Genomic DNA, 14,267 nt, shown 5'->3' with positions numbered 1-14,267 from the left:
TTGTCCACGTATGTCCACTATGTTTCAAGGCAATTTGTGTTCCTTGAACGATTCTCTATTTGAAAAATTTTAGAATTCTTGCCCGAATTTGCCCGTTTTTGAGTAATCTTTGGATAAGTGGAGACGGAGACGGATTATAAGATTTTCAGTTTAAAATTTAGACTCGTACTTTTAATTACTGCTGCACCTCCGATTGTCATAGCGAGTCGCACAATGCTGCATTTTGAACAGGAAGAATTGTGTATTTAGTGGTGAAAATTTCATTAAGATTTATAAACATTTTCAAAAGTTATCAAAAGTGGAACGCAAAAGACTTGAATAATTTTGGTCGCTCATATTGAAAACCAACGAGGTCAACAAAAGTGATCGCCACAGGTTCCAAATTTCAAAAATCGATTGCGAATACCATGGTTTAACGTTATCTGAAAACTATGACGTTTGACCATGCAAAACAAAACAAATCTAGAGGTGGAATATATGACTGGATTCTACGAGCGAAAATCAGTAGAGTAGTGCAAAAGAATACTGGATGCTCATGCCGTGATTTGACTAAAAATCTCACTTTGGCGTACACTCCGGCTTGGTAAATTTGTTTGTGAGAAGGTTGTCAGTCGTAGTATGTCAGCAAGCATGACAACAAAACGTGGTTGCTCAAAACTATATCAGGAAGCAGTACAAGCATGTACTGACCAAGTATAACGCATGCTTTTGAATTGACGCTTCATCGTAATAATGAACTTTCGTCTGGTCTAACAATTTCAATAAAACTATGAATCTCAGTGAATTTCACTTGTTTTCGTATTTTTGTCATATTCATTTTCAGTTAGTTCAATTTGCATGCAAACTTGTTGTCAATTTTCACTCCATGCATTTCGTCGCAGAATCGGCTTATATTTTATAATTTAAAAAAATACTATTTTTCGTTCTTTGAGAAATATGTGCATCGGACAGCAATTGAATAATAATCGTACAGAGAGTTAAAAAGTTTTATAACTATGTTGCATAATATTTCAAAATACATAGTTTGAAATGACTAATAACATCAATTCTTATAAAAGCTACATCATCTAGACACCCAAATATCTTATTGTGTGCAAATCAACAAATTCTATCATTTAACTACACACCATTTAAAGTTCGATACATTATAAACTTTATTAGCATACACTGGAACCATTAAAATCAGTCATTCATGAAAATTTACTTAAAATGACGGCCATTTTGTATCCGCCACTTTGAAAATCTGACATCAAAATCGTAATCTGCGCCCAAAAAAAACATGGTATGCACCTTTCCAGGTCAATCAAAACCATTTTCGACTTTTGGCCAGGTTTTTAGGTAAATCCGCCACTGTGGGCTGCCCTGAAAGCACTAAGTTCGACAGATTTGAGATCGAAATTAGTATTCGCGTATCGATTTCAAGTGAATGAATTTAGTCATTCCGGTATTACTGGAAGTGAATGTGTTGACGCGCCGGTCAACGAAACGGAGTAGAAGAAGAAACGGGTTTCCAATTCAGTAACGTATATTATTGCACGTTAAAAAAATCCTGAAATTTCACCATCTTTTAGATTTCATCCCTATTTCACATAATTAATTCACTTACGTTTAGTCTATTTCTGTTTTCTTCTTCCTTCTTTACTATCTTAGTTCTTCCTTTCTTCCAAATCTTAACCTCTCAACCTACATATGTATAACTTTTATTAGCAGTTTAAGGGATACGAATATAAGTTTTCTATCTTACATTACTCAATGCACATCCGTCCGAAAGCCAATTTCTGCTGCTGAAGAAACTTCACAAATAATGAACCGTATAATTCTAGCGGAAAACAACTAATGCACTATTCGTCTTCGTCGCCAAGTAGATTACTCATGGTTTCCGAAAATTGCGCCAGTCATCATTCGTAGTGACAGTTTGTTAGTACGTCATTTACCTCTCGGCATGACGTGTTGCTACGAACAGCGCATTGTTCCTTACAGTGAGTCGCGCTGACCAAGGGGTCGTCACACTCCCCCCGGGTACGCCACAGTCGTGGCTTACCTGCTCATCGCGTCGAACATCAAGCACTGCCAGCTTGACCGCTGGACGTTCATACACACCTCCGATCGCTGTTTGGACAGCCGCCGATCGCACCTTGCCATCTTTGCCTCTATTCACGGAGATGATCCGCCCCTTGGGCCAGCAGTTCCGCGGATGGTCTGGATCTACAATGACCACAATGTCTCCCACCTCGATTGCTTTTACCTCGCTGAACCATTTTGTGCGCCTTGTGAGGTCTGGCATGTAATCGCGAACCCACCGACGCCAAAAGATGTTCGCCTCCACCTGTGAATTACGCCAAGAACGTTTCAATGCCAGAGCACTGTCGTCGAGTAAAGTAGCCGGTTTAAGCCCACTAGATGAACCCAGAATAAAGTGGTTTGGCGTGAGAACAGGAGCATCTGGATCATCTGCCGGTACATGTGTTAGTGGACGTGAGTTAATTGTGCCTTCTATCTCGATCAACTGATTCCGAAGGACTTCATCACTGAGATAACATCGTGGGCGAATTTGTTCTAGGTTACGCTTTACAGATTGGATTAGTCTTTCCCACGACCCACCCATGTGGGGAGACGCTGGAGGAATAAAACACCATTCAGTGTTGGGACTGACAATTTCCTGCACAATTTTATCCTGATCTAGCTCTGCCAGAGCCGCCCCGAGCTCCTTGTTTGCTGCCGTGAAATTCGTGCCACGGTCGCTGAATATTTGATTCGGAACGCCACGTCTGACCATAAAATTCCTGATCGCCATAACACATGAGTCCGCATTTAGTGTGTGTGCGACCTCTATGTACACTGCTCGTGTCGTCAAGCATGTCACAAGTACGCCCCATCGTTTTTCCGATCTTCGCCCTAGCGCTACCATGATAGGGCCAAAGTAATCCACGCCTACGAACGTGAACGGTCTGCAGAAGGCCGCCAGCCTAACCTTTGGGAGATCGCCCATCGGAGGGGGCTGGGGAATTGCTCGCTGATTCTTGCATTTCTGACAGTTTGCCCTCACGTTTCGATATACAACTCGCAGTTTCGGTATCCTGAATTTCTGTCGCAGTTCGTTAATCACGGTTTCATGATTACAATGATGGAAACGTTCATGGTAGTCTCGAACAAGTAGCTTCGTGATGTGATGATCTTTCGGGAGAACGACAGGATTCTGCGCGTCCATTGTGGCATACTCGCACCTGCTAATTCTACCAAACATTCGCATCAACTGATTCTCGTCTAAGAATGGTTTCATCGTGTATATTGCGCTCTGCTTAGGGAGCGCCTTTGTTGTACCATTTCTATTTAAAAGAATGGCCACTTCTTCTGGAAATGATTCTCTCTGCGCTTCTCTGAAGAGGTAGTTCGATGCTTGCTGTAATTCCATGCTGGATAGGGGGCCGAGCTTACGATGGATTCCCGTTACTTTGCTCCGACAGTTACACAGAAATCGAAACACGAAACCTACTGTACCAACCAATCGTTTCCAGTTGCTGAAGTACTCTGCGTTGATACATGGTTTCATGACAACTCTATGATGAAATAAGTTGGAACGTATCTCTTCCTTAGTAGTTCCAGTTGTAAATGGTTCAACTGGCCAATTGTCGCGTTCTTGCCATAGAAACTCCGGACTCTTAAACCATCGACTGTCATTTCCAAGATCCGGCAGACGTTGCCACTTGGTTGCTTCATCCGCCACATTCTGCTTTGTGCCGACCCACCTCCAGTTCGCAATTTCGCTGGTTTCCAAGATGTCGCTGACACGAAAGGCGACAAACTGCGAATATCGTCGGTGATCGGACCGGATCCAGCACAGCACGTCACGAGAGTCAGTCCAAAAGTACCGTTCGTTCACCTTGAATGATAAACTATTGGTCACCATATTCGCTAGCCGCGCTCCTGTAACCGCCGCTTGAAGTTCAAGCCTCGGTATCGAAACAAACTTTAGAGGGGCCACCCGTGATTTCGCCGCAACGATTGAACACTCTATGCGGTTGCCTTGCTGGAATCGTAGATACACTACGGCTGCGTAACCATCCTCACTGGCATCGACGAATGTGTGCAACTGCACATTTGTTTCCGGACCGTTTGACACGAGCAGTCGGTAGCATCTCGGTACACGTACATCCCGTACCGATGGAAGAACCTTTAACCATTTTTCCCATTTCTCATTAAGAGCATCAGGAATTTCGTCGTCCCAGCCAACTCCTGAGCGCCATATCTCCTGCAGTAGAATTTTGAGAAAGATTAACAAGTGCGACAGCAATCCCAGAGGGTCGAAGATGGTCATCAAGGTCCGCAACACTTCTCTCTTGGTAGGTCGACGTTTTCCCGATAACAGATCCTCATCGTGCTTCGGTGAAAGTTTGAACGTGAGCGTATCCGTTGCGGTACACCACCACAAGCCAAGAACCTTCTCCGTAGCTAGTTCAGACCCTAGATTCAGGCTCTTCTTATCGATCCGTTCCTTTTGCAAAGCGTTGAGAACCACTGGTGAGTTCGATATCCAGTTACGTATCTCGAATCCGCCCTGAGCGTGGACGTGTCGTACTTCACGAGCTAACTGGATCGCCTCTTCCTCTGACTCCGTACTCGTTAGCATATCGTCCACATAGTGGTTCTTGATGATTGCATTAGCTGCCTTCGGGTACTGCCCTCCATGCTTCTCAGCGTTTAAGTTTTTGACGTATTGGGCGCAACTGGGAGAACAACAAGCCCCGAACGTCATTACCTGCATTACGTAGGTACTGGGTTCTGCATCCGACGGGTTTTCTCTCCAAAGAAAACGTAAGCAGTTTTGATCCTCTTCCGAAATCCCTACCTGGTGGAACATCTCTCTTAAATCACCGCAAATCGCTACCCGAATTTCTCGAAACTGGATGAGTACCGATAGGAGGGATGTTAGTTGATCTGGTCCAGTTAACATCATCGAATTTAATGACACACCATTGGTTTTAGCTGCTGCATCCCAAACGATGCGCACCTTCCCCGGCTTGTTCGGATTGAAGACCGGAAAGATCTGGAGATACCATATCCGTTGCCGCGTTTCCGCTAATTCGGCCTCCATCAGCTTGCGGGCATAACCCTTTTCCAGGTACTCTTCGATTTTCGTTCGGAGTATTGCTGCTAACTCAGGATCTTTCTTCAGACGCGACTCTAGGCAACGAAATCGCTGTAAAGCCATAGGTTTACTATTCGGAAGGTGGAACTCATCATACTTCCAGAGCAGCCGAGAAACGTAGTGTCCGTTTTCGGTTTGTTTGACAGTCTTCAATATATCTGCAGCCCGTTGGTCCTCAGTTGATGCAAGAGACTGCTTTGGTTTGAAAATTCCTACGTTTTCAAGTGAGAAATACTCGTTCACCGTCTGCTGCAGTACAGTATCATTTATTCCGCTACAGAGACACCTTTGGGGACTATGATAGCCTACAAGTTCTTCCTGTGATTCAGTTCCACCGTGTATGATCCATCCCAACCGTGTTTTTGTGACGATGGGTTGACACCATCCTCCTTCCTTTCCTTTCAATGGAAGTGTCAAGTTTGCGTTGTCCATACCGATAAGAATACGTGGTTGGGCATCCTGATAGGATTCAACTGGAATGCCTCTCAGGTAAGGATGCTCCTTTGCTAACTCCTTCATATTGATGGACTGATGAAACAGGTCGAGATTGGAGACTGTGTGTACCTCTTGGAGGCGGTACTTCTTGTGGTTCTCCCCCGTACCCGATATTTCAATGCTCAGTCGTACCGAATCGTTCTCGGAGCGACTTTGAGTGCTTGTCCAGCGAAGGCATAAAGGCTCTGCTATTCCATTTAGGTTTAACTCGGCGGCATCTATCAGCGTAAGCGACGATCCGTCGTCCAGAAATGCAAAGGTTTTCACGGCTTTGTGGATTCCGTACAGAATGACCGGAACGACACGAAACAGCATCTTGTTCTTTTGTTTCAGATGTGTGTTACACTCTCGTTCTATCGTACTCTGTAGAGTAACTGCCGCTGTTGGGGCCTGACGTGGTGGCGCGCTGGTCGACGTAGCGCTATCTCGTTGGTTATTGTGGAGTAATTGGTGGTGTTTGAATTGGCATCCGTTTTTTCCACAAACTTGTTGAGATTTGCATGATGCCTTGTGTTTTTTTAGGCATTTTCTACACAACCCAAACTCTTTTACAGTTGCCCATCGCGAGTTGTAACTGAATTCAGCAAATCGAGTGCACTTATCAATGCTAGTACAGCTGCCTTTGCACAGCACACAGGCCTTCGATGTCGAGTTTCGTGGTGCGAACTTGACGGCTTGATCTGACCTGTTCTGATAATCATGCATGTCTTCCATATGTGCGTTGAGGTAAGCGGAATCCCTTTTGCCCCGACTTACTTTCGACTCAATACTTGACAGCGAAACAATAGGACAAACAGTCTCCGCAAGCTCGTACAACCATGCCGAAAACATGGTGAGGTTGACGTGTGAAAGCGTTCGCCGATACTTTGCCCAATCGACTTTTACCGAAGATGGTAGCTTTTCAACGAGTTCACGAAGAAGTACAACGTTGTGAGAGTATTCGTCCAACTGGCAGGCTTCTATTGTGGCGCAAAGATTCTGGACAGCTAGAGAAAACTCGATAAGTGTGTCTAATCTATCGGGTCTCGGTGGGGGAGTGGACTTTATTTTCGCAATTAAATTGTGTACAATTACATCGGGGTTACCGTACAGCATCTTCAAAGTAGAGATGATTCCGGGGACGTTTGAAGGATGCATTAATCTGCATTTGATTGCCTCATACGCTTTCCCCTTCAGGCATTTCTGTAGGCGAACGAGATTCTCTTCCGATGTGTACCCACACATATTGGTCGTGGTGATGAATGTCGAGTAGAATAATGGCCACTCCTCAGGAATGCCAGTGAACGTTGGAAGTTCGCGTGATACTGCTTGGCGTGCAGCTATTTGACTACGTGAGAGGTTATTTTCATCGTCGTCCACCAGTGCTGCTTGTCGAGGTGTCGAACGCCGTGCTGGGTTAAACATACCGATATTAGCTCCACTGTTCTCAATCCTCGATGGAATTTGGGTGCCTTCGCCTACTCTTAGCTGTCGAAATTCGGGAACAAACTGACTAAATAGCTGGTTGCGATACAAGGGGGGTTGCGTTGATTGCACTCTGTCATTCTGGATAGGATTGTTTCCGGCTTGCGGCACTTCTTGTATCCACTGGGTCACCTTATTATTTAGTGCTTGTTTATCTTCATCGTATCCTTCACTTTCGTCATCCGTCGTCGAATCGTTAGCCATCTCTCTCAACAGTGTATGTTTCTTTTGAAGGTATTCACGTTTCTTCGCCTGTTCTTCTTCCTGCAACTTCCTTTCTTCGTCAAGAATTTGCAGCTCCAATTGAAGCCTTTCATCCTTCTTAGACTTTCTGGAACTAGCTGCAACGGAACGCTGACTGAGAATCTCCTCCCGACCTTGTTTCTTGGTGTCAGATGGTTTATTTCCTATAAACGTGATTGCAGTGTTCTGGGTTGTCTTGTTGGGCAAAGTAGTGATTGGCGCATTTCGAGACGATAGAGGAGTGCTATAATGCAGGGATGGAATCAGCTGATTGCCACAGGAAGGTACTGCGAAATTTTGAGCTGCAAGTACTCCCGGATAGTAGCTCGACTCGCACGTATTTGGCGGTAGAATTGCACACGAGGGCTTTGGCAGAGCGGGTGGTGGAACTGGGTAGGGCAACGATAAACTAGACGTTGGGATCTGGTTAAACTGTCCATACGCTAGAGGCGGAAACGAGTTGGCTGAGGGTATGGTGGTACTCCACGATACAACTGGAGCTTGAGGGACCGTGGGGGCATACTTGTAGTGTGGAATATTAGTTGCTAATCCTAATTCTGTTGTTGGGATAACAGGAGCAGTCGTCAAAATACTTGTAGTAACCGCGGTAGTTGTATCGATGTACGCGGAACGGTCTAGCAACGCTGCTTCGGATGCTGATTGAGCCGTTTGTACTGGTACTTGAATGCTCGATGGAACATTCACATTCGTACTTAGTGACGGGACTTTCGATGAAGCCTTTGATGACTTGCGCTTTTTATTAGCCTTTTCCTTGGCGGCTCCGCATGGAGGGCAGATAAAATCGTGATGCTGAACGTCCTCGGTAACACCCACACATACGAAGTGGTACCAATCAACACACTTGTCGCACTGGACCATGCGACTATCGTCCGCATTTGTGCACAACTTGCAGTGTTGGTTGGTGGCTGTATCGTTTGGGGCGGCCAGTTCTAGCTGTTGTTCACCTCGCCGTGGCATCTTGAACCTTCCGAATGATCTCCGTGTCGTGGATAAACGATTTTTTTAAAATTGTTGACGCGCCGGTCAACGAAACGGAGTAGAAGAAGAAACGGGTTTCCAATTCAGTAACGTATATTATTGCACGTTAAAAAAATCCTGAAATTTCACCATCTTTTAGATTTCATCCCTATTTCACATAATTAATTCACTTACGTTTAGTCTATTTCTGTTTTCTTCTTCCTTCTTTACTATCTTAGTTCTTCCTTTCTTCCAAATCTTAACCTCTCAACCTACATATGTATAACTTTTATTAGCAGTTTAAGGGATACGAATATAAGTTTTCTATCTTACATTACTCAATGCACATCCGTCCGAAAGCCAATTTCTGCTGCTGAAGAAACTTCACAAATAATGAACCGTATAATTCTAGCGGAAAACAACTAATGCACTATTCGTCTTCGTCGCCAAGTAGATTACTCATGGTTTCCGAAAATTGCGCCAGTCATCATTCGTAGTGACAGTTTGTTAGTACGTCATTTACCTCTCGGCATGACGTGTTGCTACGAACAGCGCATTGTTCCTTACAGTGAGTCGCGCTGACCAAGGGGTCGTCACAGAATGGGTGTACGAATTGGCAAGAGCTGGCGCTGCGACTGACTTCGTTGGTACAGAACGGGTTCTAGAAATTTTGACAAATTGGATAAAGCACAAGATTCGCTCTTGGGGTGCATCCGAACATACCAACCATTGGCGTAGCAAACTTGCGTACAAAAAATTTTCCGCCGAATGTGAGTCCGAATATATCAACGATTATCAATTACAGTATTCTAGTCAGGGCACTGACTGGACATTGTAAACTCAACTATCACATGGCTATTATTCAGGGTGCTGAGCATTATTCGTGTGATCGTTGTGAATCAGAATTACAGAACTTCACATCATTTGATGATTTGCAATTGTCCTGCAGTAATGCAATTGCGTATCTGGATTTTTGGTTCTCCATACATAGATTAACTTATGAACAGAAAGCTGAAACTCAAGGATATGCTATTGTTCCTAACCCATTGTGCTAAAGAGCTATAATTTAAGCAGTATTTGAATGACAATATCTCAATATCCCTTCGAGCGTGGTCATATATTCGCTCATTGGGAAGTGTCTTTTATTCCGTTGGGAATGAAGAACTCTTCCGTATAGTCTATTGCCTCTGTGTCATTATTTTCTTTATCCCTAACCTTACCACTGCCCAAATCCTTCCCACCAGGAAACGATGAAAAGACAAATCACGGCAAGGCACGAATCTCCGATCAACATGGGGAATGTGACATTTGAGCCAGTCACTACAGATTCCTGATAATAACCATGTTTGTAACTCGAGAATACAAAATGATGGAAATAATTGCCAAGATCAATGTAATAACTTGCTTTTGTTAAATGTATTGCATATAATCAAAAAAATTGAAGGCCAATAAACAACAAACAAAATATGACACAATATTCCGAAATAAGGAATAAGAAAGTAAATCAATTAACATATCACTCGTTCAGCAAATTTTTTTACCAAATTCTCGACAATCCCCCTTCATTTATCGCGCTCGGCAAAAAAAACAATTGCTTTCGCTAACAATTCAATAAAACTGGCACGACAAAGGGTCGCTTAAAAAAACTCGTTTCTAATGCTAAGAGATTCATTCCAAAATTCCATCCAGCACTCCTCCATCCCGGCAATCCAGCTCGACTATACCTGCTCATATATGTCCCGAATACTATTAGTGTCAAGGTGGATTTATTATTCATTAAAATCCCCGCACGAGATCTGAATTCCATTAAGAGGTTATGGCCTATCGCTTTTCACTGCCTCGCCTGGTAAGGGTGGGATTCCAAAACGCACAGCTTTAAATCACATGTCTCATACCTCAAGAGCTGCTCGGGAGCGGGCGACGTACGGTCTATCTGAAAATATTCGATCTCTTTTTTTTGTTCACGTTTTTTTTTGTCCAAAGCTTAGGCCTCTGCCTGGTGGGGTGGTTCCAATGAATTTTAAATGAATGTAAAAGTCAATGAGAAAAAAAAAGTTCATCAAACCGTCCTTAGCCATGGCAGCAAAGCTTCCAATCAATCGGCGTATTGCCCGGAAATGACACCGTCGAGCTCGCAGCAGACACGTGACTTCTGATGTACAATCTTCGAACGGTTGGAAAGGATTTTCGATCCATCGAAACAGGTGCCACTTTTACAGTGCTACTACAGCAGGAGGAAATCTTCAACCTGAATCGAAAGGCAGCAGCTGCCTAGGATGGATTTATTATTTCCCTATGCAAATCCTGAATTCATCTTCTCCGGAAAGATGCTAATTTTTCAACGTCAAGTAGCTGATCGTTTCGAGGGCAATACACCTTGGTGTCGGGAAATCAGATACGTACTCAACCCGAATTTGCCATATATCCGAACAAATGTGTGCAAATGTGTGGAGCTACCTCAATGACTGATTACCGTAAGGACTGTTCATTTGTCACGGTTTCGTTGTTTCACGGATGGTGGAAATTTGAATGTGGAATTTTTCCTGGGAATTGAGATTTTCCGTTGCTGCTATTCGTGTAATATGACAAAGTCGATTGAGATTTGTAGTGATTGGTATGTTGGTAGTTATCTGTCATAATGAATGTAGTAATCAGGCGATCAAATTGATGAATAAGTAGATTCATTTATTCATTGAGTTAGTTTCAGAAATTAAAAACATTTTTTGTTGGGATAGGATCATCGCAAGCAATTAATTTAATCAAATTGACACGGCTGAAATCCGTGGACAAAGTTCCCGCTAGGTTTCAGAAATTTCAAATCAATTTGTTGACGCAATAGTTTCACCATTTCAATACGTTTGCGGTGTAATTATTCACTTTCCATCGAAATCTATTTCAATCGAAACCAATTCCTCCGCCAGTCAGTGCTTGGCTAACCTACCATTGAGTGATCCACTGGTTTCAGCAGAACTAACCACCTGCCAAATTCACCAATTAGATTTCCCACGAAAAGCACACCTGGGGCGGAGCACTTTAAATTCCAATTACTCCGGCAACTTTATCGTTCTGCATCGGTAGCCAGAGGAACGGAATCGATAAATTTACCCAGGGCCTGTGCCACCGCACTCTGACCACCCCAACTCGAACCCGGGGATGTGGGGCTGGACAACGATCACTAATTTATGCCATATAAAATCGCAATTTTTGGTTAGAAAACATGCGTGCCTTTTCGCTCCTCCCCGCTCCGATCGGGATTCTGGTTTCCGGCCGCGTGCTGATTTCGGCAGAAACCCAGCCGACGACCTGTTTGATTTATATCCGGTCGAGTTGGCACAAACAAACGCCGCATGGGGAAAGGTACTTTCTACCCCCCGCGTATCCCGAACTAGAGAGGGGTGGGAAATTGAATTTTTTGAACAACTTCCAATAGCATCCGGAGCACGATTTGGAGTTAATCCTGTCCATGACCCCATACCCGTACCCATATCACAGAACGTGGGTCCCACGAAGGCGAATGAACCGGGAAGGAGACACGGATTGAACCGGAATAATTTAATGAAATGTTTAGCCTTCCTTCTATGCACATCGATTCCAGCGAGTGACGCGTTTTGGCTACCGCATGTGATCTCCGCAAAAAAAATAATAAAATGGCAACTGTAGCTATGCCTCATAAATTTAGGTACGCCTCGAGTCGCGGTTCGCGCTCTCGGAAGATAGCAGACAGCAGAAACACACCGAGGACTGAGTTTATTTTGCGTTATCGAAAAAAACACGATTTATGCTAATAGGATTTCGCCTATTTCGCTGTCGATTTGAGGGAAAATATTTGCTCATCGGCGGTTCGACGTGGGTCTCGTTTGAAGAGCGGCGGCTTTGTGCTCCCAGATGGTGCTGGCGTGGCTGGTAAAAGATAAATAGGCAGGCAGTCGAGTGTGTCACTCTTGCGTGGTGTTTCCCATTCATTAGGCATTTTAGGAGATGGCTTCATCGGAGAATGGGATCGCGATGGGGAAGAATAGAAATCAATGGCTGAATCTATTGGCACTGGCAAATCTAGGGCTTTCCACGCAAACTGCTCGTTAGCTTTGTGGCACTGGGGAAGGAACGTATCACAATGGCTGTTCTTTTACTCCAACGCTATTATTGGGACTTGAGTCGAGTCGCATATCAGCATTCGCGGTATCCAACTCATTTTCGAAGAAATGAAATTGAACGTTCACGGGTCGGATGTTTGCGTGTTTGTATTTAGCATGCACTGTTAGTTAGAGTGCCCAGAAAAATAATGAATTTTTGAAAACTCACTCGGCCCACCCCTGAGTCGATTCCTAGTCCCACCAGGAGTACTTGCTCCAAATTTGAAGCAAATCGGACAGGTCTAGCTACCGGACCAAGGTGCCTGAAGTTTGTATGGGATTTTTTGACGATTTATATGGAGAAAACCCACTAGCTCGCATTTTCACCGCTAGGTGGCACTGTATGCATCGTATTATCACTGTAAGTGAAAATAAGAAAGATAATTTAATTGTCTACAACTTTGTCGAAGACTGCTAGTCAATCCGGCTTTGTTGAAAGAAGTTATTAAACTTTTAGTGAAGTGATGTCTGAGTCAGTTTTGCATGGGGCCTAGCAGTACGTGGTAGTATATCAGTACTAGGTTCTAACAAACTAAACATTTTTGTGGAATAATGGTTAGATTTAGCTGAATAGTATGTTCGGAAGAATTGCAGTACATAACACGAGTTATGTTTTGGTTAGAAAATTTTAGTTCCACCTGTGACCGCATAGATGGCGCCAACACTAACTTTTCAACGGAGAGAGATAGAATATCGAGATGTTTGGCAAAATTACTGAAAAAATCTTGTTCTGCAACTTTGTAGAAGACACCTAATTTCTATCTCTCTCCGTTGAAAAGTTATTGTTGGCGCCATCTATGCGGTCACAGCTGGAACTAAAGTTTTCTAACCAAAACATAACTCGTATTATGTACTACAATTCTTCCGAACACACTAGTGAGCTAAATCTAACCATTATTCCATAAAAATGTTTAGTTTGTTAGAATCTAGTACTAATACACTACCATGCACTGCTAGGCCCCATGCAAAACTGACTCAAACATCACTTCGTTATAAGTTTAATAACTTTTCTTGTTCGAGTCGGATCGCTTTGCAGTCTTCAACAAAGTTGTAGATAATAGAATTATCTTCTTAAGTTTCACTTTTGGTGATAATCTGATGTATACAGTGCCCCCCTAGTGGTAAAAATGTTCGCAAGTGGGTTTTCTCCATGTAAATTGTCGAAAAATCCCATACAAACTTCAAGCACGTTGGTCCGGTAGCTAGACTTGTTCGATCTGGCTCAAATTTGGAGCAGACACTCCTGGTGGGACTAGGAATCGACTCAGGGGTGGGCCGATGGGGGTCATTTTTTTTCTGTCACTCTACTGTTAGTAGACAGACACAAATAGAGACGTTTTTCGATTACCGCACAATCAGTTGTAATGGAAGTCAAAAGGACCTTAACATTTATTGTTGATTAACAAATTTGTGATTTCAGCGCTCTGAAGGTATCTTTATCCAGTTCGTTTATTTGATCCGACACTTTTGAGATAGCTTAACCTTTACAGTACCATGGTAAAATTTTTCTGAAATTTTTGTTAAAATGTTGCTCTCATTCCGTCAATTTTTGACCGAATTGGATGGGAACCGGCTTTAAAAGATCTGGAATTCAGTCCAGTTTCTGTGTACCAAGTATCGTTCAAATCCGTAGACCGGTTCCGGAGTTAATCCGAATTCCCGTGGGGTATATCCGGCATCCCAGTGAGGTGACGAACGAGTTTTGAAGAAACATCCCATAAATTTAAGTAATTGTGTTTTGAAATGTGCTACATATGACTACTTCCCATTGATTCTTCACAATAGACATGAATTGGACTAATCTTGGC

General features: G+C 43.5%; 1 protein-coding gene across 1 annotated transcript; it reads right to left on the bottom strand.

Moving 5' to 3' along the window:
* Nucleotides 1–2,150: 2,150 nt before the first annotated feature.
* On the bottom strand, nucleotides 2,151–8,326 carry LOC131681084 (uncharacterized). Its single transcript, XM_058961791.1, has 2 exons — nucleotides 2,301–8,326; nucleotides 2,151–2,205 (listed from the first exon to the last, which is right to left on the bottom strand). Exons 1-2 carry the CDS (start codon nucleotides 8,324–8,326, stop codon nucleotides 2,151–2,153), a joined length of 6,081 nt encoding a protein of 2,026 aa, XP_058817774.1.
* Nucleotides 8,327–14,267: the final 5,941 nt, after the last annotated feature.

Source organism: Topomyia yanbarensis, chromosome 2, assembly GCF_030247195.1.
Source record: "Topomyia yanbarensis strain Yona2022 chromosome 2, ASM3024719v1, whole genome shotgun sequence".
Classification (NCBI taxonomy): Eukaryota; Metazoa; Arthropoda; class Insecta; order Diptera; family Culicidae; genus Topomyia; species Topomyia yanbarensis.
The sequence above is the reverse complement of the archived record's forward strand: the minus strand, read 5'-3'. Positions and strand labels throughout refer to the sequence as shown.